This window comes from Muscardinus avellanarius, assembly GCF_963383645.1.
Source record: "Muscardinus avellanarius genome assembly, chromosome: 1".
Lineage (NCBI taxonomy): Eukaryota > Metazoa > Chordata > Mammalia > Rodentia > Gliridae > Muscardinus > Muscardinus avellanarius.
The window spans coordinates 205,283,174-205,310,698 of NC_137786.1; the positions used below are offsets into that span (position 1 = coordinate 205,283,174).

A 27,525-nucleotide genomic window follows, 5' to 3' on the forward strand; every position below is an offset into this window, starting at 1 on the left:
GGAGGTAAATAAGTTTTACTTTGTATCTTGACTACTGTGTAAGCAGATAAGTGAATACCAATTCAATTTATTCATTTCCTATTTGCTAAATGCCCCTACTTCCTACTTAATTTATATATATATATAGTAGTGGCTTCTAGAAGCAAACAGAGTCATTCCTGTAACATATATACAATGGCAAAGTATTCAAGATGTTTGAACAGATTACACTGTTTCTTGGAGAGTCACAAATTTAATTTATATTCTAGAAGTCAATGCTCAGTCCATAACCCAAAGAAAGAATCATTAGCCAAAGTAACTTCAAAATAGCAAAACCCACTGCAACAGAACCTTGACAGAGATTGATTAATTCCTAAATACTTAATATTAAAAATGAATCCTAAGATGGGCGTGATAGTGCACACTTGTAATCCCAGCATTCGGGAGGATGAGACAGGAAGATCATGGTTCACAGACAGCCTCAGCTACTACTTAGTGAGGCCCTTTGCAACTCAGTGAGACTCTGTTTTAAATTAAAGAATAAAAAATAAGGCTGGGGGTGTAGCTTGGAGGTAGAATGCCCCTGGGTTCCATTCCCAGTACCACACACACATGCACACACAAAATACTAAGTGTCGCTTGCCATACAAACTATAGAACTCTGAAACTTAACCAATGATCTGCTTATATCCTATTTTTGCCAATTTACAAAGAATAGTATATCTTTTTTTTGCTAAACTCTGTAGTCTAGGTTCCAAAACACACAGCTTAGTGTTTTTGTTTCTGAAGTAATAACATATAAAAATAAATGTTTATTGCCTGGAATTAAATTAGAGTTCACATTAATCCTTTTTACTATACAGGTCAACCAAGAACTGAATAGTAATGTCTTCATCTTATAAAAAATGATGGTTTTTCTAAAGGATGCATAGGCATAGTGAAGATACTCATTTCATAAAATCTAGTACAGGTTTGCTTCTGAGATAGCTACAAAAAAACAAAAACTCTAGGGGGCAAAACGCACAAGCAGTTTGGATATCTTTTCAGAGTATTCCAAACTTGGATGAATTTTTGTTATAAATCACTTTGATTAATGGAACACATTTGCTAAAGTGGTTCTGTAATAACCAACAATTCTTAGAGCCTGAATAACCTTGCCTAGAAATTCTGGCAAAGATGAAACCCTCAGAAACACTGTTTTTTCTTTCAGAATCAATACTGCCCCTGATCAGAAATAGTTCCCTTTCTTTTGAAAATTAAAAAAAATACGTTTTAAGGAGAATATGATTTGATGAGATGGGAGTAAGAATAATTGCATAGGAAGGGTCTATTCTGGGAGAAGCAGTGGTATGGCAAGGAGTTCAGATTCTGGTGTACACCAGGCTGCTGGTGTTTGAATCCCAATTCTTCCTCTCAGTTTGAAATTGGGTGATTTTCCCTGTTGCTTAGTTTTCCTATCAGTCAAATACTGCTGGTATCTGTCTCACTGGGTTGCTGTTGTAATAATTCAGTTAACCCTTGTAAAGAGATTAAACCGTACAAAGTAAATACATAAGTGTTGACTAACATTATTTCAATTATGTGTGATATACATATAAACATGTGAAATTAAAGTAAATGTAATACACTTGGAAGAAAATAGGGTTCTCTAATTTGTCCACTCATTGACATATATAAAGTTAATGAGGGACTTCTGGGAATATGGTGACTGAGGGAAGCAGCACATCTCAGTTGTGCTGACATTCAGTTTCTATTGCCATGAAAACAGCATCCTGACAAGAGAAAAAAGGCAGCAGAAAATTGAACAAAGAAACAAAAAATTGAAAGGCAACAGGAATAAAGCCAGAAGACAGAACAGAGGTCAACAAAGTGCCCAATGCATCTCTCCTGAGGAACATCTGTGGCTGCAGGGGCTACAGCAGTACCATCTTGTCCAACCATACCAGGACTGCCAGCACTGCAGACTCCTGAGACCGCAAAAGAAAAGAAAAAAAAAAAAAAAAAAAAAAAAAAAAGCCAAAGGCTTGATTCGAAGTAAGCTCAAAGAATTTATGTTTTCTAAACTAACACTAGAGAAAATACTCGAAGAGATTACAGAGAAGAATTAATAAATGCCAGAACCAAAGAAATAATGATTTCCATCAAACGAACAACTAAGCAAAGAAGAACAAACATCTCAAACAGAAGTTAAAACTCTAAATGTTAGGAATTAAAAATCATCTCTCAATAATCACACTGAATATAAATGGCCTTAACTCCCCAATAAAAAGACATAAATTGCCAGGCGTGGTGGCGCATGCTTGTAATCCCAGCTCTTGTGAGGCTGAAACAAGGAGGATCAACAGGTTTGAAGCCAGCCTCAGCTACTTACTGAGGATCTCAGCAACTTGGTGACACCCTGTTTCCAAATAAATATAAAATAGGTCTGGGAGTATATCCCAGAAGTAGAAAGTCCCTGGGTTCCATACCCCAGTACCACCAAAAAAAAAAAAAAAAAAAAAAAGACAAAAGTTGGCAAAATGTTTTAAAAAACTTAATCTATATGCTGCCTGCAAAATACACACCTTTCAAGTAAAGATACTCACAAACTAAAAGTGAAGGGCTAGAGCAAGGTATTCTATGCTAATGGAACTTGAAGACAAGGAGGAGTATCAACTATAATATCAGACAAATTAGATTTTAAACGTAAACTTATCAGACGAGACAAAGCAGGTCATTTTTAATGGTAAAAGGAACAATCCAACAAGAGGATATAACAAAGGTTAACATTTATGCCCCAAATATAGGCACAGCCACTTTCTTAAAACAAACTCTTTGTGACATTAAGCCAGACATAAATCCCAATACAATAATATTGGGAGACTTCAATACTCCTCTAACACCACTAAACTGATCCTCTAGACAAAAGGCCGTAAAGATGCCTCAGGCCTAAAGAACACTGTAAACCAAATAAACCTATTAGACACATACAAATATTCTACCCAAGTACATCTGAATTAACATTTTTTCAGCTGCTCACAAAACCTTCTCCAAAACAGACCACAAAGGTAAGCACTAGCAAACTCAAAAAATATGACATAATGCCCTGTGTCTTTTCAGAATACAATGGAATGAATCTAGAAATCAACTAGAAAACCCAGAGAAGCCACATAAACACAAAGAAACTCAACACCACACTGCTGAATGAGAAATGGGTCATAGAAGACATCCAAGAAGAGTAAATATCAAAATGGCTGTTCTTCCAAAAGTGCTCTACAAATTCAATGTAATATCCATTAAATTATGTATATCATTCCTCACTGACATAGAAACATCAGACCTTAAATTCTTTTGGAACAACAAAACCCCCAGAGTACCCAAAGGAGTTTTTAGCAACAAGAACCATGCAGGAGGCATCACACTACTTGATGTCAAACTACAAAGACACAGTAATGAAAACAGCATGGTACTGGCACAAAAACAGACATATAGACCAATAAAGCAGAACAGAAGACTAAACATAAATCCACACATAGCCTTTTAATTTCTGACAAAAGGGCAAAAGCATATATTGGAAAAAAGATAGCCTCTTCAACAAATGGTATTAACAAAACTGGTTAACCTTATGCAGAAAAAAATGGAAATAAACTCCACTTTCTCTGTACAAGAGTAAATTCAAAATGGATCAAAGACCTGGAAATTAGCTGGGAGAGGGGTCACACGCTTGTAATCCCAGCATTCAGGAGGCTGAGACAGGAGGATCACGGTTCTTGGACAGGCTTGGCTATTTAGTGATGCCTTTTGCAACTCAGTGTAGCCATGTTTAAAAATAAAGAATAAAAAATAAGGCTGGGGATGTAGCTCAAGGGTAGAATGCCCTTGGGTTCCATCCTCAGTACTGAAAAAAAAAAAAAAAAAAAAAACCTTGAAAATTAGACCAGAGACCTTGCATCTCCTTGAATAAGGCATAGGTCCAACACTTCAACACATAGAAACAAGTAAAAACTTTCTCAACAAGAACACAAAGACACAAGAAATTAAAAGGAGGATCAATACATGGGGCTGCATTAAACTGAAGAGCTTCTGTACAGCAAAGGAAACTTATCAAGAACCTCAACAAAGAGCCAACAGAATGGGAGAAAATTTTTGCTAACTACTCTTCCAATAGAGGACTAAAATCTAGGATATACAGATAACTCAAACAACTCACTGCTAAGAAAACAAATAACCCAATTTAAAAAAATAGACAAGTGAATTAAATAGACACTTGACAAAAGAAAAAAATACAAATGGCCAATAAATGTATAAAAAAGTTCAACATCATTAGCTATTAGAGGGGTACAAATCAAAACTACCCTGAGATTTCACCTAACTCTAATTAGAATGACAATCATTAAAAATACAAACAACAACCAATGCTAGAAAAGATGTGGAGAAGTAGGAACTCTAATATATTGTGGGTGGGATTGCAAATTAGTACAACTACTTTGGAAAACTGAATGGAAGATCCTCAGAAGAATGGGAACGATCCTACCATATGACCTAGCAATACCACTTCTGGGTATCTACCCCAATTACATCCTTTGCAGGGAAATAGATGGAACTGAAGAACATTATGCCTGAGATTAGCCAGTCACAAGAGGTGTAATGTCAGATGCTCTCCCTAACATGTGGAAGCTAAGGAGAAAAAGGGCCATAGGAGGAACTCTAGATGAAGAAGGAGAAACCATAGATGAGCAAATAAGGTGACCTAACTGAGGGGGATTCAGAGGAAGAAAAGAAAAACACCCTAATGCACAAGATATACATTCACAAACATATCAAAGTCAGTCACTAAGCCAAACTGGAGAAGAAAGGAGGGCAGAGAAAATGGAGGGAATCGGGAAAGAGCTAAGTGTGTGATGTGTGCATCTATGCCTCTACCATCATGTACCGTGTGATATATGATTACGATGCACCAATAAATAAAAAAATTAGAAAATAAACATTAAAAAGTTAATGAACATTTTTCTTAAATAGAATATTCAAAAAATTACATCTCACAGTTCTCTAGATATCTTATAGTTACTTGGAGACTTAAACCCTTTTGTCTTGATATTCTTTTAATAAGTCTCACAAAGAAAATAACTACAATGGTGTTTACATACATAGGCATTTAAATACATAAATATATGATGCTGTTGTTTATTCTATTCTATCTGTTCATAAAACCTTCTGGTCCTAAGTAAACATACCTGTTATCAAAGCAATTTAGAAGTGACTTGAATAGCTTTTGATATGAAAATAGTTATATGAAGGTTAAACCATATGTTAAATTCTGATTTTGAAAAAAAGGATATAGTGTTCATGAAAGCCATAGCAGAAATATAGATTACCTGACACTACACTATGATCTTCAACATGATCACCATCAGCAACAATTACTGTGTTTTGCATTGCAATAATAAACGTAGAAAATATTTGTACAACTGAACCATATTATATTATGGATGGTAAATTATGTGTTATTTAAAAATCTATTACTGATAGGACAATCAGAGGCTATCACAGTTCAAAATAAATTTCTAATGATAAAGACAATTATACTTTTCAATTATTTGTTTACATTCAGAATGAACTGAGCTATATAAAGCTGGTTAAGACATGAGTTGTATTTGATACAACACATGATAAGCAATACAAAATGTAAAGTAAAAAATTAAGCTATAATTATTATAGTGAGCAGAATATATCCTAAGTAAACAAAGAACCACACCATCCAGCATAAACTGTACTATGTGATTGGTAAAAGGAGATAACAGATTATATCTGCTTGTCATTCTTCCACTCTACTGTTCTTGCATTCTTTTTCTATCTGAATAGGTAAATAAACTATATAATCTATATTCTAAAAACTTTTAGAAGGTTTTAAAAATTAAACTATAGACTTTATTTGACTTTGCCGGGTTTTGCACTGATGAGTCACTTCAAAAATGTCTCAACTAGAAATCCAGATTGTTCTTATGTGTCCTGTCTTCTTAGTTTCCTTCCCATTTATGAAAGCTCCTCAGTCTCTCCTTTTAATAATCTTGACAGTTTTGAGAATAACTAATCAGTTATACTGTAGAATGACTCTCAATTCAAGTTTTTCTGATGTTTTCCCTTATTTGAAATGAAGGGGGTATTTTTGGTTGTTGTTTTTGTAAGAATATCAAGAATATCTCACAAAAGTTGCACAGACTTCCTGGTACTTCAATCCAAGAGCTACATTTTGTTGGTATTTATTATTATTATTATTATTGTTGGTAAACTTAGCCTCGATCGTTTGCTTAAAGTATACTCTGATAGGGTTCTCCTCAAGTTATGACTAACACTCTACCCCATCTTATTTGGTGAAATACTGAAGATGATTCTACCCCTGAGTTACAATACCAGAAATTTTTTGTTTTGAAACAAGTTTATTACAGCGTTGCTGAGAGTCTCACTATATTGCTGAGACTGTCCTTAATCCAGTGATCCTCCTCTTAGCCTTCCAAGTACTAGAATTACAGGTGTGAGCCACCATTTCCTTTCAAGTAAGTATCTTGGGAGAGATCTTTTAGTACTATAAATATCCTATTTCTCCTCAAACTTTTGTCCAATAATTTTAGCATCTATTGGTAAATCTTGCTTGTAACAATTATTACTATGATGTTTGTATAGGGTTTTATAAAATGAACATTAAATGCAATAGTAAAATTGTTCTTGATATACTTAAATTCTGTTGAATGCAGCATTTTTCCTTATATTCAAAATATGAATAAAGGTTATTTTGTTTTCTTAATGGTTATTTTTTCTTAATGTATTCAGCTAATTAGTCAACTATTATACCAACAAATAACATAATTGAAATATTACTTACATAACTATGGCTTTTAAAGAAATCTGATGAACTAGTGGTGAGGATTTTGTCTCCTTCCAAACCAATTACTCTTTTACAAATATTTGATTTTGGATCACTTGGGCTTTTTGCAATCACAATGTCACCTCTGAAGGGAAAAAAAGTCAAAGAGATATCAGTATTATTTATTAAGCATAAACATATGAATGAAACTAGCTTACTAATTCAATAAGGCAACTTAAAGCTGCTTTCTTTTTCCTCTCATAGATTGACCTCATATACTTATCGGCTTTAAGAACCTTTATGACTGAATTTTATGAGTCATAAGCCAGTGAGAATAAAGGAAAAGCCCTCTATAATTTCTGATAATTTTGTAAGAATTACCTTTTCTTATACCATACCTATTATATATTACTATTTGTGTGTGTGTGTGTGTGTGTGTGTGTGTGTGTGTGTGTGTGTCTACCTCCAGGATATCCTCCCAGTCCTATTTTATATTTTATTTGGAAACAGTCTCACTAAGTTGCTCAGAGCCTCTCTAAGTAGCTGAGGCTGGCTTTTTTTTTTTTTTTTTTTTTTGGTGGTACTGGGGTTCCTGGAAGCCCTTCTACACCCGGGCTACACTCCCACGGGCTACACTCCCAGACCTATTTTTTAACCTTTTCATTTGGAAACAGGGTCTCTTAAACCACGGAGGCTGGCTTTGAACCAGCGCGATCCTCCTGGCTCTGCCTCCCAAGCACAGTGATTACAAGGGAGCCCACCACGCCCGGCCCTGAGGCTGGCCCGGCCCTGAAGCTGGCTTTGAACCTGTGCCATCCCAAGCACGGGATTACAAGAGTGCACCACCACACCCAGCTATGTGTTACTTTTATATCAAAATTTTTAGAAACAAAAAACAAATTCATATAAATACCAAGATAAATACATTCTTTTTTTTTTCCCTTGGTGGCACTGGGTATTGAAGCCAGAAGCATTTTATCTCTGAGCTAAAATGCTAAATACCCCCAGATTGATTTCATTTGTTTGTTTGTTTGTTTGTTTATTGTGGTACTCGGATGGGACCCAGGGGCATTCTATCTCCGAGCTACACATTCAGCCCAATGTTTTTATTCTTTATTTTGAAACAGTCTTACTAAATTGTAAAGGGCCTCACTAAGTAGCTGAAGCTGTCCACGAATTGTGACCCTCCTGTCTCAGTCTCCCAAATGCTGGGATTATAAGCATGCACCACCACGCCCGGCTCTGATTTTATTTTTTATTTGGAAACAGGGGCTCACTAAGTTGCAGAGAGTCCCGCTAATTTGTCAAGGCTGGCTTCAAACCTGCAATCCTCCTGTCTCAGTCTCCCATGTACTGGGATTACAAACCTGTGCCACCATGCCCAGCTCAAGTTAAATACATTCTTACTACCCAGTACAGGCTGATTCTAGAGCACTAAAAAGATAGAAATGTGTGTAGGTTTCTCTAGAGGTCAGAGAATTAAGGAATAGCATATAAGTTATATTTAGATTTGAGGGGAAAAAATCAAGACACAACCAAATAAAACGTTGAGAGATGAGGAAACACATGCTATAAAAGTAAAATGTGGTATCAAACGTGCTCTTTCTGCATAAAATAAGTAATGTGTGACTTGTATTAATACAGCTATTTAAAAAGTTTAACATATTTACTAGTTGTGCTAATAACTAAAGTTCCAAATATAACATGATGTTATCTCTAATAAAAGATATATATCCATATAAAAAGTTATAACAATAAAATAAATCTGACAGTTAAATCAGAAACATAATATTAAAGGTATTATAAGGAGTCCTAAGCTTTTTGGTAGCTAAGTCAAAAGAAAGTACCAAAAAAAAAAAAAGATTCTTATGTAAAGAAATAACATATAGCCGGGCGTGGTGGCGCACGCTTGTAATCCCCGCACTTGGGAGGCAGAGACAGGAGGATCGCGCAGGTTCGAAGCCAGCTGCGCGCGCTGGTTTAGGAGACCCTGTTTCCAAAATGAAAATGTAAAAAAATAGGTCTGGGAGTGTAGCCCGGAGGTAGAAGGGCTTCCAGGAACCCCAGTACCACCAAAAAAAAAAAAAAAAAAAAAGAAAAGAAAAGAAATAACATATAGCCAGAAATATTATAGCAAATGCAAAATTAGTATTCCTAATGATCAAGTCTTGAGGTTATTCTTGATAAAAGCTGAATGATATAAAACCATAAAATTATATAATTTGATAGCAATTTAGCATTGTCTTCTTTCTGTATTTTCCAACAAACTAGAACCACATCAGTGAAACTATTCCGATGAGCAAGTACAAAGATTTTAGCACATTGTCAAAGTTGATTTTGAAGAGGAAGTTTTTCCATAAGTGTTTTATGCAATATAAGTTATTTTGATCAAATAATCAATTTAACCCTAAAAATAGTCTGTACTTAAGTGGCAACAGAAATCAGTGCAGTCAAGGTGTTTTTACAGAAAGCAATGTTAGCACACGTTTGTAATCCCAGTAACTTGGGAATCTGAGACAGGAGAATCGCACAGGTTCAAAGCCATCCTCAGCTACTTATGAGGCTCTCAGCACTTAGTGAGACTCTGTTTCTAATAAAATATAAAAATAGGTCTGGGAGTATAGCCCAGAGGCAGAAAGCCCATGGGTTCCATCCCCAGTACCACCAAATAAAGAAAGAAAGCAATGTTAACACAGACTGGTTGTCTAACCAGATACATACATAGAGATTAGATCAAAATACATATTTCTTGGACTCGAAACTCAAGAAGAGTTTGAAACATAATTTAATAGAACTATTACTTAAATGTTCATTTCTCATTTTTAGTTATACAGCCTTTACTACCATACTATATGGTTAAGTTTTTTAAGAGAACTGTCAACTTTTTATTCACCATCGCATTTTATATAATGGATAGCATGTCTTTATATTAGGTAAACATTAGCTATCTGTTGAAAGGATAAGCAGTAATAAGAGACTGTGACTTTCCAGAGTGTGAGTGTTCTGTGCAGCTAATGGAAGAGATCCACGTGCTTTAGATACCACATATGAATACTTTTACTCATGCCTAGAAGAAAGCTATTCCACCTTTAGAAATAGGCAGGCAGCACCAGGACATCTCTCCAAGAATCAAAGATTCTCTGAAATCTCAGAGTTCTATAATTTAGTTAAGAAAATGAGGAAGGTAATATTTTTAAAGTAGACATTACCAACTGATTACCTTTCTCCAAGTTACTTTTATATGTCTCATATGAATACCAGGTTTTAAGCTGTCCTGAAATACAATAGGCCCCCTGGATGGACAGAATGAAACCGTGAAAGAATCTTAATTTACTGAATGTAGCTATTTGTGTAATTTATCTGAATGCAAAAAGTATTTTAAAATAAGACAACAGTGAGCTGTTTGCATTAAAAAGCTATTCAGCCAACAAGTTTGGCTCCTTGTTAAGGATGCTTAAGGTTTATGAGTAAAATCATGTCAGTAGCAGGCAACAGAAGGTTGTCTTCATGGGACAGTGAGACTGACTTGGAAACCAGTTAATACATTATTAGGTTATTTTTATATAAGTAAAAAAAGAAAAAGAAGTGGGGCTAGAATATACCCCCATTGTATAAATATCATTTTGTAATCCTCATTTTTATAATTAGGTTTCTTGAAGTTGTTATAGGTAAAAGATCTAAACAATTTCCTAGAGACCATGTTAGACCATACAGCTTGACTAAGAGTTTCTATCTGTAGAAACTAGGACTAGTGAAAGACTAGTAAATGAAAAGAACAGCTTTACACTATCTTCTGATGATTTTGCAATAGTATAAAAGAGGTTACACCTGAATAGGTGAACAATTAAAAAAAAGAGTGCTTAAATCTACTTATGATACCATAAGTTAAATACCAGCCAGAGGAAGTCAAATTGTGGTTTACTAAGATGAAAGATGATATAGATTTTGTTTCAGAATAATAAAAACAAAGTGGACTCAGCCAGGCATGATGGCGCACACCTGTAACCTCAGTATTTGGGAGGCTAAGACAGGAGGATCATAGGTTCAAAACCAGCCTCAGCAAACCTCTCAACCTAGCAAGACCCTGTTTCAAAGTGAAAAATAAAAAAGGTTAGAGGTAGAATGCCCGTGGGTTAAATCCCCAGTATTCATCCCCACACCCCAGCCACATACACACAAAAAGCAGACCCAAAAGTTTATATAATCAGAGAGCTGTACTTTTGGAAAATACATTAAATTACTAATACTTGACATTCACTCAAAAGGAAAATATTCATGGAGTTAATTAGATCAAACAGTATTACAAGGTTTAAAATCATTATTTGAAGTAGGATTTTAAAAGTTTAGAGAATATAAAAATACAATGTGTATTTGTATTTTCACTGTAAATTTAATATATCCATAATAGAAATTTACCTTTGGATACCATAAAAATGTCGGCTAAGATTTTCTGCAAAGACAATATCAGAATTTTGAATTGTAGGCTCCATTGATGGTCCAGAACACTAAAAAGAGAGGTAATTTTTTAATTTGAGTTCAAAAATCTCTTTTAATTTCACAGAAATAATCAAAGCAGGCTTAAAGAGAGAAAATTAAAGCCAATTATGATGGTGTGTACTTGTAATCCCAGTATTTGGGAGGCTGAGACAGGATTGCAGGTTTGAAGCCAACCTCAGCAACTTAGGCTGTCAGCAACTTAAGAAGACCCTGTTTCAAAATAAAAAATAAAACAGGGGTGGGGGCATAACTCAAAGGTAGAATGCTTTTAGATTCAATCCCCAGCACCACACACAAAAAAAAATTGATATCACACCCCAAATCTGGCCGCCTTGTACAGTGAAGGTCCATAGGACAGGGAACTTGCCTCACTCTCCCAACCAGCATCCAAAGCTAAGAACAGTAACAGTACTTGGCATAAAGTTCAAACTCAGTATATATTTTCTGAGTGATTGATTAAAAATATTCATTTCATTGCTACTGTCAAATATCTACTGTCCATGGTGGTAATTTTAAATGACATACTATTCTCAACGAATTAATGCCCTTCTTTCTCTTCTAAAAGAATGGTTTGCTCATTTGAAGGGCAAACATATTTTCTACTGAAAAATACTGGCATAATGGATTGCATTTAAAAGACATTAATATTTGTAGGTTTTAAAACAGTAATCTTTATACCTCAAAACTAGAATAAATAACCACTGTCACTTAAAAAAATATAAACACAACAGTCTCCATTGTTATGGTTTGGGTCTGAAGTATCTCCCAAAATGCTCCTGTGCTAATAAAAGCCTGGTCCCCAATGCAGCAGGTTTCAGAGGTAGGGTACAGCTGGAGGAGGTGAATAGGGGTGTGGCCTCGAGGACTTTATCTGTCCCTGGCCCCCTCCTCCCCTCTCTTTTTCCATTTCTGGCTGCCATGAGTTAAGCCATGTCCACCACCATGAGGTTTCTGCCTTGGGCTCAGCTGACTATGGAATGAACTTCTGAAACCAGGAACCAAAATAAATTTTTCCTACTCTAAGTTGTTCTTGTCAGGCATTTTGGTCAGATTGACAAAAAAGCTACCTACTACATCCATTTATCTTACTTATTTGTAAATAAAACTTTACTAAAAAATTTCTACTCAGGAAGAAATAAAGAAAGAATATAATGAAAGTTTATGCTTGCTACTTTCAGAGGTAGCAGTGTAACTTTCAAAAATTAAGAAGGGGATTTAATCCAGTTAAATGTATTTATCTATATTGCTCCAACTCAACTTGAAGCTGTATGACTGTCAATCTGTTAGTGTAAACCTAAATTAAAATAATAATGCTAACAATAAAAAAACTATTGACAGACCAGTCAATCAAATATTCTTCCATTTATGTGACAAAAGATTTTTGAAAAGTCAGTGTTAGCAGACATATAATATTGAGAACAAGCACTGGTTGAGAATGAAAGGTGTGGCTTAACATTTAAATGACATTAGCAGAATAATCACTTGTTTTAGAGACAAATTCAGTTGTCAGAAACAGAAGTTTTGTTAATTGGACAAATTTGTGTTGAAATTTCACACCTGCTACTTACTAACTATGGAAGCTAGAACAAGTTACTTAAGCTTTCTGAGCTTTTTTCATCTTATGTATTTCTAATGGATTTCTAATAATTATCTCAAAAAATGTAAAAGACTAAATGAGTTAATAAGAGCATGCCATCAAACATACCATGGAAACAGCAAATAGCACTCTTTCATGCCCCTGTTAAAAACAGAATACAAAATATTTTTGTGTGTATGTGGTACTGGGGATTCTACCTCCAAGCTGTACCCCGAGCCCTATTTTATTCTTTGTTTTGAAACAGGGTCTCACTGAGTTGTAGAGGGCCTCACTAAGTTGCTGAAGCTGACTGTGAATCTATAATCCTCCTATCTCAGTTTCTGAAGTACTGGGATTAAAGGCATGCACCACCACACCTGGCTTAAGAAACATATTTATAGTAACTATTCTTGTATTTTCTATCATGCAGACACAATCTTATATCCCAATATTTATAAAGAATTTATGTTTTAACACTTTATTCGTTAAATTAACAACTACAACTAAAATAAAGGGGAAAAATCTTTAAGTTTTAGAAAAGAATATATTTAAAATGGTTATTTATGAATGTAAAACTTACCATGACAACGCCACCAACATATTCAAATGCACAATGGGCTATACAGCCATACTGAATAGTATAGCCAAGAAGACGAAAGGTTTTTCCCAGAACACCACGAAGCATAGTCTCTGTAGTCTCTGCCACCACTGGCCTGATGGTAAATTTTAAAAGGTTTCATGATCAATACTGTTTAAAAACACTATTGTAAAATATTTTACAATCACCCAGAATGTACAGAGTGCTAAATACAGTTTGGTTAAAAAAAAAAAAAAAAAAGGAAGGCTTATTTTCACTTCTAATAAAGACATTTTGAGTGGCAAATTATAGGCACTGAATATTTTGATCTACCAGATGTTACACTGAAATATCTGAGTTGATTTATGAATTAGATATGTAGTAGAATCTGAACAAGTCTGTTTCCTTCTATGTATTGCTTATTTGTTGGCATTAAGGCAGATACTCAAGAAAAGATATTAACTCTTTCAAAGTAGTAATAGTTTTTCATATTTGTTCCTTCTTATATTACTTCTTGTCATATAATGAAGAAACCACTAGAATAGGTATATGAAGAGTCAAGCTTTATATTATTTCTTTGGTTAACTATATGATTTTCAGTGAATTATTTAACTACTCTGAGGATCAAATAAATGGAAATAATAACTAACAAAATAGTTCCAAAAATCAAATTGAATAGCATATTTCAAAGTACTCTGTAAATTACAATGAGAATCAGTCATAAGCTATTAACTATTGATATAATAATGAGACACATGAATACTATAAAACAGCTTAAAGTGCCAATGTTTTAATAGCTATATACATTTAAAATATTAATTCATCTAAATACTTCTACTATCAGTCTCTTTCAACTCACCTCTTACCACTATGCCTCAAGCATTTCTCAACTAATGGCCTAGGCTACTATATACTGTTCTCAGATTAAATTTACTAAAATATTCGACTAATAATATATAGCATTTTATGAGTACTTAAAATATGTCAGTTTTTACATATACTGGTAAAATATACGAGATAAAATTTTGAGTCAAATATTTTCTCCTAGTTGGAGAAATTTTGTTAGTTTTTCTAAATATATGTTGTCACTAGAGGCTTATTGTCCAAAATAGTTATCAGTTCCTTTTATATCTCTGTAAGGCAGATATTATACCATCCTTAATTTATAGATAACAAAATAGGAGAGTATGCCAGGCGTGGTGGCGCACACTTGTAATCCCCATGCTTGGGAGGCTGAGACAGGAGGATCGCACAGGTTCGAAGCCAGCCTCAGCTACTTAATGAGGATCTTAGCAACTTAGTGAGACCCTGTTTCTAAATAAAATATAAAAATATCCTGGAGGCAGAAAGCCCCTGGGTTCCACCCCCCCCCAGTACCACCAAAAAAAAAAAAAAAAAAAAAAAAGAGAGAGAGTAACAGTATTAGCTTGCTTAACACTGCAGGGTGGGTAAATGATGGAATCCAGCAACTCATCCGTTACATTACACTGGCTCCCATAATACTACTCTGCTCCCAACCCCAAAGGATCTAAATCAGATCAAATCTGGATTATTCAGATTGATTTCAAAGATCTCTGACAGATGACTCCCCTCCCATAATCATTCCAACTTGATCTTCCCTATGGCTTGTACAGGAACTGACTACTCAATCATATTGGTCTCTTCCTCAAGTAAATTTTGACCAGAGAATACTATTTATTCTAATATCCATGCCTAGAATATTCTTCATGATACCAGTAGTAATATGTGTATCTGGGCACAGAGCTCCTAAAACCCTTGGAATTTACAGACTGACAGAAGCCCTTTTGCTCACAATGGGCTTTATGCTAATGGATGATTGTAAATGATTTAGGGATGGGCCCCTAAACAGTCTCAGGATAGTCCCTAACTGAAAAGACCAAGTTAGAGGGTTGGAAATTGCCTCCTCACCCAGCAACCTAGACTGGAGGACTAAAGATTAAGTTCTATAAAAACTCTTTTGAGAAAAAGCAATAACTCTGGTACAAAGAGATCTGAGGAGCTCCCAGGTAAATGCATTCACATACCACCGCAAGTGACACACCTAACTCCATGGGGACAGAAGTCCTCCCGCAAAGTTCCTTTTTAACCATATACAGTAACATATAGGTTCTATGAAATAGGACACAGACATCTTTGAAGGACCATTATTCTCTCTATTACACCAAGATACTAACATACTAAATTAGAAATTACCAGTGAGCCCCTCAACCCAGACAAGCACCACTGGCATCACCTGGCAATCTGAATGCAATGTAAAATCTTGGGCCACATTCAAGATTTACAGAATCAAAAACTTTGGAAGTGTTGCTTATCAATCTGTGCTAACAAGTCCTCTGAGTGTTGCTCAGCAATTTGTTGCCTTTCATTCTCTATGACTTTATAATTTTCTAATAACTGAGTCTTTTCTGTGTGTATGTACATGGTACCGGGGATTGAACCCAGGGACATTCTACCTTTAAATTTTGTTGTTGAACTGGGGATTCTACCTCCAAGCCACACACCAGCCCTATTTTTCATTCTTTATTTTGAAACAGGGTCTCCCTGTGTTGCCGAGGCCATCCTCAAACCTATGATCCATGCCTAGCTAAAACTGAATCCTTCCAAAGCCAAATAACATTTAAGAACCACTGCTATATGCTCTCAAGTGGCCAAGACCACCTCCAGCCTCGAGTAGCCTTATTTATCCAGGCAAACCATGTCCGTGTGCACTGAAAACAGCTGGAAACCCTGGGCATAAAGAATTCTCATTCTACCTAGGAAAGTGTTTGTACCTTTTATTCCCTATTATGTTTATATATATTATATATATTTTAAAAACCGAATTATATAGAGAGACATGAGAATAATGCCTCCCAGGAATTTATTAAAAGGCTCTGTTTAAAATTTAGTAAAACTCCATGTAATTAATGCTGGCATAAGTGAGCAAGGTTGATATCTATTTTCAACAGTATTCGACATCTCATACAAAAGATTTCTCCTACAACAGGGTTGAAAAACATGATGCAGATAATAATGGTTTCTTTCAATATACATTTTAAAATCTCAAATACTGATGAAAGTAGCAGCAATAATAAGAACACACTTTTACGTATTAATTCTTGCTATTTGCTAGACATTGTTCTTACTACATTACAGATAATAACTCATCCAATCTACACTACAATCCTATGAGAACTGAGAAATCTCAGGCTACAGATAAAGAAACTGAAGAGCACAGAGGTTAAATCACACAGATCACAAAAAGCAGTCGGAATTCAAAATTAGGCAGTTTGCCTCTAAATTGTACAACTATGCTATGCTATCTCTCATTTCAAGTGAAAGAAATTTTTGAAAATTTTTTATCAAATGGGCATGTTGGGAGTACAGCATCAGATGGGAAAGAGAGAGGTTGGGATGGTATTAAAATCAATTTAAAAGTTTGAGCAAAGCAGACTCTAGAAGCTAAAAAGAAACTAGTCATTCCTCTATCCTCAGAAGTTTCTGGGCTCACGCATCCAATTTTGAGATCCTGATTTAGATCCAATCATTGAAGTAGACAGTGATTTCACACTAACTAGAGCCACAAAGAAAACATCCACCTGACAATTCATGTCTCAGAAACGGGGTGGGGGGGAAGTAATGTGTCAAATGTCAGTTGAAATAACAGGTTTATAGACGTTTATTCATCCTAAAGAGTAAGCAACCAGTCAGAGAACTGGTTCATATCGTAATGTTTTTTGTTCTGTAGAGGAACATAGAAAACACACTACCGTTTAAAGAACAGTTCACATTAAGAAAAGGTGAGCCAAACATGCAGATAAGGAAATAAAACAAAGCTAACAGGCTGTATTTGCTCTGCGGGTACTAGGGAATGGCTTCAAAATGTCCTGGAAAATGACATTGGTATTAAGTATTAGAAACTAATTCCAAAATGTAAAAACATAGAGTTTGGGTGTTGCGCAGGCACTCAGGAAGGGAAGGAACTCTGCAGAGTTCCCAGCACCAAAAGTGATTAGCAAGAGCATAAGAGTTGTAGCCCAGGACCTTCATATTTTGAAGACAGGTTGACATAATAAATAACTTCTAGTCTAAAATTCCCCAAGAATACGAGAGGATGGTACAGGTCTTTGTCGAAGGGGTCAGATATCACATTCTGGCCTTAACAAAGACCTGGGCCTACACCTGCATCAAGGCAGGAAGAAGGCTTTTGGCTGAGCAAGAAATTCCCATAATCATGATCCCCATATCATAAAAAGGGGCCTATACAGAGTAATGGTGGGCTCACATCTAGTCAGGTAAGAAGACTATTGGCTGGGCAAGATGAAGGATAATTAATCTTTATAAAAAAAACTGTTTGGTATTCCAAAACTTATTTTCAAGTTACTCCACTATGTCTGTCTGTCTGTCTCTCTCTCTGATGTAGTGCTTTAATGGTCTGTCCCTTCTTTCTGCCTTTGCAATAATAAAATTGCTTAAGCTTACAGCAGAAGAGTTCTGGCTATTCGTTTCTAAAATAACTAAGAACAAGAACCCACGGCTACATCTCACACTATTACACTTACCAGCATTTGGACAAGAAAAATAGATTTTGACATTTCTGAGACCTTTGTACTTTTCAAATTCAAGAATAAACAAAATACATGTTCCCATAGAAAGATGCATATAAAGTTATTGAAAGATGTAAGTCCATTTCAGATCCAGACGAAAGTCACTGTGAAAGTAAAGACCAACAAGGACTCATCCAGACCTGTGTCCTGGCTGGTCTGCTCTGCTCAGTAGCTATGTAATCCACTCCCACACAGCAGCCTTGCCGGCAAGGTAATCCGAATCCCTACCAACTGGAAATCACCTTCAGTGCTCCTCCTGGATTGTTCAAACATAAGTACTAAATCTACTATAAGATTTGTACAGAGGTTATTTTATTTTTCAGGACTGTAAATTCAGGGTATTCTGATCCCCATAATCTACGAAGATTTTATTAAACCTTTTTGTTGTTGTTGTACTGGGGATTGAACTCAGAGGTATTCATACTTTGGAGCTATACCCCAACCCGATTTTATTTCTTATTTGGAAACAGGGTCTCTCTAGGTTAGTGAGAGTCACACTACTTGATGAGGCTGTCCTTGAACCTGCCATCCTCCTCTCTGAGCCTCCTAAAAAGTACTGGGATACAGAAATGTATCACGACTTTATTAAACCTTTTTTGGTTCATTCCTAGAGGAAATAACTGCCGTCTCTGTAAGGCTTAAAACAGTATTCATAATGTTTGACTGCAGTATCAAAATAACCTGATCACTGAATATTAACCAAAATAAAAATCCAAACTCTCAAGCTTCTGTTTTAAAGTTAATGAATGGAATCTCAGGGAGGCAAAGTCACAGAATATGTAGTTTGAATAAACTCTGAAGAAATCTGAGTAAAGGGCTTTACACCATCATCTGAGACTATAGAAACATAACTCAATCCTTTCAGAAATCTGATCATTATTTTTAAACTGATTAATTTTTAAATAATTTTGGGATAATTGTAAAACTGTCATCAATTCACCTTTATAATGCTAACTTTTCAATGTATTTCACTAACCTAATGTTATTTTCTTAAATTCACTTTATATTTATATATTTGCATATATACATACCTAAAATAAAAATTCACTTTATAAAACATAAGTAGTACAGGTTTTTAATATAAGTACTACTTTGAAACAATAAATGCCAAAACAAATGCCATTCATCCACCAATAATCCACCAAATATCATAAGACCCATGTATTTCAGAATAATATAACAATTGAATGGGCAATAGTAAAAAGGTATTAATTCAAATGGAAGAAATACCATTTAGCATCCTCAGAGTCTAGCTTTCATTGTTGCCAGCCCGCATTTCATGCTGGCTCTTCAAAGAGATACAAGTTTAAAAACCACCAAAAGAGAAAATTATCACCTCTTAGGCAACTGAAAATTACTATGATTCCCATCCTGCTCTTATCTCTACCTTAAAACCCATTCTCTTATATCCCAAAATACCTTGACTCTTACTGACATCATTATGAACCACCTGACCTGCAAATTAAATTAGTAAATAGGTTTGCAAATGGAGTTAAATTTCTTAAAAGTTATCATGATGATATTAAAATCAAATAATCTATATGCAAGTGAAAAGATTATACATCATTGAAAAGACTTTACCTGTTTGTCAAATTTAATTAAGATAAATTTGGGACTTTTCAAAGAAAATAACTATGTCTAATTAAATAAGAATGATATCTAAGATAGAGAAGGAAAAAACACTAACTTTTTGAACCCGCTCAGTAAACAGCTCAATAAAAATATAAAAGTAAGTAAATATTTACCGTGTTTAATAAAAGCTTTCAGATAAATTCTGTTTTGAAAGGAAAGATACTTTAAATTACCTGGTTAAATAACTTGAAAGTACATATAAACCAAATATTATAGATTTAAAATGTAAGTAATTACATTATGAAGCTAAGAAAATTATTTCAGTCCACTTATTCCATGGATAACTCTTTTCATCTTGACAGCAGAGTTTTAAATAAATAATTTTTCATATAATAAAAATATAGCTAGAAGGCTAAAGAAGTTCTTTGTAAATTAACATAATACAATTGAGTAGAAATGTTAAGTTTTTTCACTCATTCACTTAAAATGTGACAAAAAGAACCACTTTTAGAGAATACTAACTCAGAACCAGTTAAACCAAGCCCATGAAAACAAATCTGTTAGGAAGATGTGACACAAGAGTTCCACGTAAGTTTATTGTATTCTACTTACAGACCTTTCCAATACAGACATCATATGGAGAATAAAAGGTACAGCATGTAATCAGAGGGCACAAGTATATTAACATACCATGTGTAAAATGAACAGTTATAGTTTGTTCTCATAACTTAAAGAAAATACCCTAGTCACGTATATTCAGCTGAAATTTTAAAGTTTAAGAACATTTAGACTGAGGTTTTGTAACCTATTTTTTGAAATATAAAGCTACTAAATAAAAAAACACATGGTAAGATAAAAATCAAGTTCTATGAATAAATACTTAAAATTAAGTACTCTAGGATCATAACATTGACAACACTAATTATCTTTTCTAGTCTTGGCAGTTATGTTGCATACTGTTTGGGTGACTGATGGGATAATTTGACTTCATTTTCTCTCAGTTTATTCTGGATCTTGTAAGAGAAGAATATTAAAATAATTAACACCTCTAAACAAAATAATTGATGAAGTTTTTAGTTTAAATATAATGCCAAAAATATTAACTAATGTACTGATTCTAGAACAAATAACTAAATACTCACGTGTTGAAGATACACTTAAGTAAGAATCATTGATTTTTAAATGTAAATCATTCAGCATCAGTAGTAATTATTCTAGAACCTTTACATATTGAGATCATATATTTTTGTAAAAAGGCCTTTCAAAAGCAGTTTGAGCTAGCATTACCTTAATTATCAAAAATATTTCTATGTATTTTATATTACTAAATGTTTCATTCACCAAAAACATTTCATTAGTAGCAATTGAATCAGTCAAAAACAGATAAGTGTATGACAAAACAAACTATTGTAATTGCTTATACCGACAGACGTTTTGATTACCTTGATAATGGCCTTATGTCCAAAAGACTAGAACTTATATAAATTAATATTTAATCTCAAATATAAATCTTTACCAGTAGCAAATACTGTCAGTAAACTAGAAAAGACATAAAAGACATCATTAAAAAATTTTTCTATTTGAACAGTTAAATAAATTTGAATCTTACATAGTTTGTAGTTTGTGTATGTCATATAATTTAAAAACCACATAGTTTAAAATAAGTCTGCATGTTATAAATAATAAAAGGCATTTTCTTTGCCTTCGTCACCTGATTTTTTTGTTGTTGTTGTTTATAAAATTAATCACAGTTAGCAGGGTAGAAATTGCTTTGAGCTTCATGAATGACTCCAAGAGATGGAAAAGGATTAGTTCTCAGTTGCTGCCAGTTATAGCGCCAGGTGGCTTTTTCTGCAGTGAAGGTGTTACCGATAATCCCATTACACTGGTACTAAATCTTGCAGACATCAAAATTATCACCAAGGTTCCTTTTCATCCCATCCTTTCCAAATGACTGAAAGTCGCTTCACCTGAAAGAAGTCAAATCCACATGCAGCTGCTGTTTTAGCAGGCAGCAAACTCCCTGAGAATGCCAGTCATGATTCAATTTTGCTGTGCTGGTGGCCCCCTATTCCCTGTCCAATAATACATCTGTTAAAAAATCCTACAGCTACAAATCAAGTTTAATCCTACCAGGGACCTCATGTTGGTCTTGTCTTCCAAAAAGGCAGCAGGTTCTGCTGTCTATCTCTGCCAGTGTCTGGGGAATACCCTTTAAATCCCAGCCCTACTTAGAAGAATAAGCTAAGGATCACAAAACATGACCTCAAAAACCCTGATATGACTATATTCTGACCCAGAGGCATTCATTCTAGGTGAAGATTAGAACTTTGCATAATAAGATTACACAGCAAGTGAATGATATCAAGGGACTATCCATATGCAGCCGCCTGGTTTTGTATAGACAGCCTGTGCTGTGCAATATGCAGTGCAGACGAAAAAGAGCTTGGTCTTTCTAGCTGAAATAAAATAGATTCACATAAATTAGTTGGCCATTTCCAGATTCCTAAATCCCCTATTACATCTTTTATTGACAGCTCCTGTGAGGATAGCACAAATGTTATTCCTTTTTATTCTGTGCTTCTATAACAATCATGCTCTGTAATTGAAATGTACATAGATTACATCTAGAAATTAACATCTTGTTTGCTGTAATCTTGGATTACAATTGACTGTGTACATAATAAAATTAGGAAATCAATGGACGGATTTATCATTTCCAAGAAACTAGAGGTATTGTTTAAAGAGTAGTTTAACATTTTGTGACAACACTTTAAATGAAGAAATCACAGGGACCAGTCAATAAAAATGTAAGTGAGTCTAAGAATACAACAGACATGGGCTAATAGCTACATAAAAGTCAGATTGTATAAAAAATTAGATTATACCCTAAAAATTTAGAATATGAAAGAACTCAAGATATCTCAAAAATATATGCTTTTCTCTAAAATATACTCCAAAAAGGTCAAATATACATGACAAGATCTACATTTTAATAATGTAGATATGCCTGCAGTATTTAATGAATCTCATAATCAAAACTATTCTTTAAAACAAAAATCAACTGTAATTCAAAATTTTATAATTCCTATGTTTTATAATATTTATCAGTAATGTGATATCTCAAATTTGTATACAGAATATTTTAAATATAAAGAATCCTAGAGATATTTAGAAAATGGCATTTTATTGCCATTCTCTTCCCTAAGGAGTTAGCAGGTATACCAGCTCTAGGCAAACATATAAAAATATAATTTAACATGCATTTACACAATACATATCTAGAAAAATTGTGAGGATTTGAAAAAGAGCTTTTAACTTTAATTATTTTTAAAAAGTGTTAAGACTTGCAATTGGATTCTTTGAAAACTAAGTTTCTAGTCATATCAGGTACTTAAATATGGATTATTTGACAAGTTTAATTTGCCCATAATTGTTTCTAAGCAACATTACAAATTCATTATATTAGTTGCCATCTCCTTATCCTAAAAGTATTTTTAAACATATTCGCACAATATCTGATAGGCACTCAGGAATCAGGTGACATAGTTCTGATTTCATGTTTTAAACAGATACATAACAATGGTATCATTGCAAAGCTTTAAAAAGTATGTACATACTTTTAACTACCTCGCACATGAATTTTCTTTGGTTACCCTGTGTAGGATATTACTAGAAACATAATGAGAAATGCAAAAATATATTTTTGTCATAATTTTTTAATAATTTTACTTTAGAGTTATGCTATCAATAAAATACTGAGTACTTGAACTGTGACTACTTTAAGTTCAGGCATTTTGTAAGTAAAAAGTACACACTGGACTTTGAAGACAATACAAAAAAAGGGAAAGTAAAAAATTTCATTAGCTGGGTGTGGTGGCACACTCTTGTAATCCTAATACTTAGGAGGCTGAGACTGGAGGATCCCAGTTCATGGACAGCTTCAGATACTTAGTGAGCCCTTCTACAACTTAGACCCTGTTTCAAAAAAATAAAGAATAAAAAATAGGGCTGGGGGTGTACCTCAAAGGTAGAATGTCCCTGGATTCCATCCCCAGTAACACAAACATATATTAATACATGTTGAAAAGATATTGGTTTAATAAAATACATAAATGATTTACATTACACTTTTATCGGAAACACTGCCTTTAAGGCCATTTTCAATATGTTCCTATGCTAAATAAACTTGTACAACTAATAAAAATATGAAAGCAGTGGGTTATTATGGAAGAACAAAGATTTCAACGTTAAATATGATATACAAACTTAGTAAGGTTTTAGCCTCTATTTTATATGTCTATCTTAAGGGTAGTTAGTGGTGGGAGTAAGATGCAATATCCCAAACAGCATGCTGACTATCACACATACAAAATAAAAGAATGATGTGTAATAGTTATAAAATACGTGAATCAAATTAATATAGGGTTTTTTAAAAAACTTCCTCAGAAATTCCAGAAAAGGCTATGAAGTCTGTTACCCCTATATTAAGGCAATAGATAGCAACTTCAAAAAGCATGTCTGGATCCAAAAGTGCCATGATTTTTCCCCCATGGGGCTTTATAATTGTTTATATTCAAAATATTAAAATATATTTAAGTAAGAACTATAGAGATTTTAAGCATTTAGTATATTTCAGAATGTTAGCAAATAAACCAGGCCTGGTGGCCCACGCTTGTAATCCCAGCATTCAGGAGGCTGAGAAAGGAGGCTCACAGTTCAGCTGACACCCTCAGCTACTTAATGAGGTCCCCTTTGCAACTCAATGAGACCTTGTTTCAAAATAAAGAACAAGAAACTAGGGCTGGGGGTGTAGCTCGGAGGTAGAATGCCCCTGGGTTCCATTCCCCAGTACCGGGGTGGGGGTGGGGGGGTTTAGCAAATTATAAGGTCAATTTAATAACTTATTAGTAAGATGCTTTTCCAAAAGCCTTTTCATAATATCCAAAGGGGTTTTAAAATATTCTTTCATTAAAAAAGGAAATAAAAATAGTTAAATACGTAACACATATCTAATTTAATTCAAAAAGGGGAATGACTCATTTATAATAGCTACAAAATAATTGATAATACACAATTAAAATATAAAGTCTATCTCTGTCACATACTAGAATGATGCCAACATAACCAAAAATATTTGAAGTATTAACTTATGTAAGAGTTGCTTTTTTATAATTATTTCTTTATAAAATATACCTAAAATACTAAGACTACAAATGAAATTTGAGTATCAATAAGATGGATAAAATTTAGATTCTTTTTTATTATCCAGTCATGTTGGTTTTTGCTAACCCTTCAAAATTACTTTTCTTTTCTTGTTACAAGTATCACATAGATAGTGACACACACTTACACAAAAGCAAAACAAAATAATAACATTAACAAAAAAACTTTGACCATCAATTGATGAGTGCAATGATATTCAGCCTAAGTTAATCTCCAGACATCCAAATTCATGAATAAAAATTCATCAGTTTTAAATACACTGAGCCTATTAAGCAAGAACAAAAGCATATGCACAAAAGAGCTTTTAATATATTTCAAAGCCCACAAGAGCCATGGTCTCATTAAAATTATAAATTACACAAACATGGAATGAAGATTCAAACTGCAGTGCAGCTAAGCAGATTACAGCAAACCCCGCGTTCCATATGATAACACACCATGGCCCTCCCAGATGGGGGCTTGGAACAAAAAGGCCATCACCACAGCTAGGGAAAACCTCCTTGTGATCTCTGGTTTCTGTTCAGCAGATGACAGCCAAATAATATGTTGATTATTCTGTTTGTGCTGCTAAGCTTGTAAGATGGAATAAAAGCGATATGATCTATTGTGAACCCAATGCTAATGTGTTGCTCCACTCATAAATAATACACTGAATTTATTTTGAAACTATCTTTTATCTGAATTTCAGTTTTTAAATGCATGAATTAAAATAAAAGCCAGGATAAAATAATAGTTAATTTGATGCTTTAAACTAAAAAATGTAGTTGACAAGTGAAAAATATCTAAATGTGTAGTTAAGAGACAAGTATAATCATCTTTCTTAAATTTCAGCACTGTGATCAGATGCAAAATACATTTTAAAATAAGCAATTTACCTCATTATATAAAATAAGCAATTTATCTCATTATAAAATACAAATATCAAATTAAGTAATATAATAATCATGAAGTTAATAACATATATTTTGATAAGATCAAAAAGTAAAACATTAAGACATTTTAAAATATTTCCATAATATAAATAGTATATAATCAGAACATACAGTGAAAAAACTTCTTCCTCTAAAATAAAAACTATAAATGAAGGCCTCATAAATGTCTGTAACATGCACACAAGTGGAAAACCAAAAGAAATCCTGCTTTAAATCATTTAGAAGCATTTAAAAATATTTTTAAAATATCATAGCCAGTATTTTATATTTCTTTGGTGACAAAAAATAAAATTTGATTTTTCCTCAATATAACAAATATATACTTAAATATCTTAAGCTTTAACAGCATGAATTATATTATTATGCCCAAAAAGGTAACTAGGATTGTGCCTGTAAATGGTTCACAAAATTTTAGACTTCAAAATAAACATTTTTAGGAATGCTAGTATTGTTAAAAATATTGAAAATTATAACATTTTGCCCCAACTCAGAAGTTCTTCTGAAAATAATCTAGTGAACTATACTTAAAAAAAACCAAAACAAAGCAGTATACTAAAGATGCACATAAGGTAAACTTGGATAAACATCATTTTTAAGGAAGTATTTTGCAGAAAGTACATAATTATGGTTATTAATTTAAGCCCATTTCTTTTTTCTCTCTCTAGATAGTCTTAAGCAAAATAAAACAAAAACTCAACAAAGTTGCCTTACATAAAAATATAGTCTAGCTAGGTGTGGTGGTGCACACCTGTAATCCCAGTACTCAGGGGGATAAGAAAGAAGGAACAAAGGTTTCAGAACAGCCTCAGCAACTGAGTGAGGCCCTCAGCAACTGAGTGAGATCCTGTTCCCTTGTTTAAAATAAAAAATAAAGCCGGGCTAACGGGTGTAGCTCAGAAGTAAAATGTCCCTGGGTTCAACTCACAGTAACACACACACACACACACACACACACACACACACACACACACACACACCACACAACACACACATTATTCTAAATTGGGAGCAGTTCAAGGCCAGCCTCAGCAACTTTGCAAGACTGTTTCAAAATAAAAGTAAAAAAGAACAGGTAGAGCTCAGAGGTAGAATGCCTTTAACCATCAAAAAAAAAAAAAAAAAAAAGAGAGAGAAAAAGAGGAAGGAAAAATGCTTAAAAAATAGGGCTGGGGGTGTAGCTCAGATAGAACATCTCTGGGTTTAATTCCTGAAATATAGGAGGGAGGAAGAAAGGGTTAGGAGACTAAAATAACAAATCTAAAAGGGAAAACTTAGTTGGGTGTGGTGGCTCATGCCTATAAACCCAGTAACTAGGAGGACTGCAGGTTCAAGGACAACCTCAGCAACAGAGGGAGACTCATAGCAACTGAGTGAAACCTTGTTTCCAAACAAAAAAAATAAAAGAATTGGGGATGTAGCTTGGAGGTAGAATGCCCCAAGTAATGTTCAATCCAAGGTACCAAAATAAATAAATAAATAAATAAATAAATAAATAAATAAATATGAAAACTTAGAATATAAAACATCCTTGGCCAGCGGCCATCCTGGTCTCTGAATTTGTGCCAGCTACCAGTTTCTTTGGGTAGCTCTTGGTCCTTGATGTCCAGATTTTGATGTAGACTAGTTGACCCTCTTCCTTCTTTTCCTCAACTTTTATGATCTTTTGGAAAATAAACATTTTCGCCAAAAAAAAAAAAAAAAGAATATAAAACATCCCT

General features: G+C 34.0%; 1 protein-coding gene across 2 annotated transcripts in view; it reads right to left on the reverse strand.

Moving 5' to 3' along the window:
- IMMP1L (inner mitochondrial membrane peptidase subunit 1) overlaps positions 1-21,431 on the reverse strand; it is a gene marked incomplete at both ends in the record, with an annotated part of 39,726 nt that extends 18,295 nt beyond the window's left edge. Inside the window, 4 exons of one of the 2 annotated variants that reach the window (XM_080717064.1) lie at positions 6,839-6,965; positions 11,237-11,325; positions 13,474-13,601; positions 21,361-21,431. In XM_080717064.1, coding sequence (XP_080573190.1) covers positions 6,839-6,965; positions 11,237-11,325; positions 13,474-13,578 — 321 coding nt within the window. Of the gene's footprint in view, positions 1-6,838; positions 6,966-11,236; positions 11,326-13,473; positions 13,607-21,360 lie in introns of both variants that reach the window. The other variant, XM_080717063.1, reaches the window with a different exon arrangement.
- Positions 21,432-27,525: the final 6,094 nt, after the last annotated feature.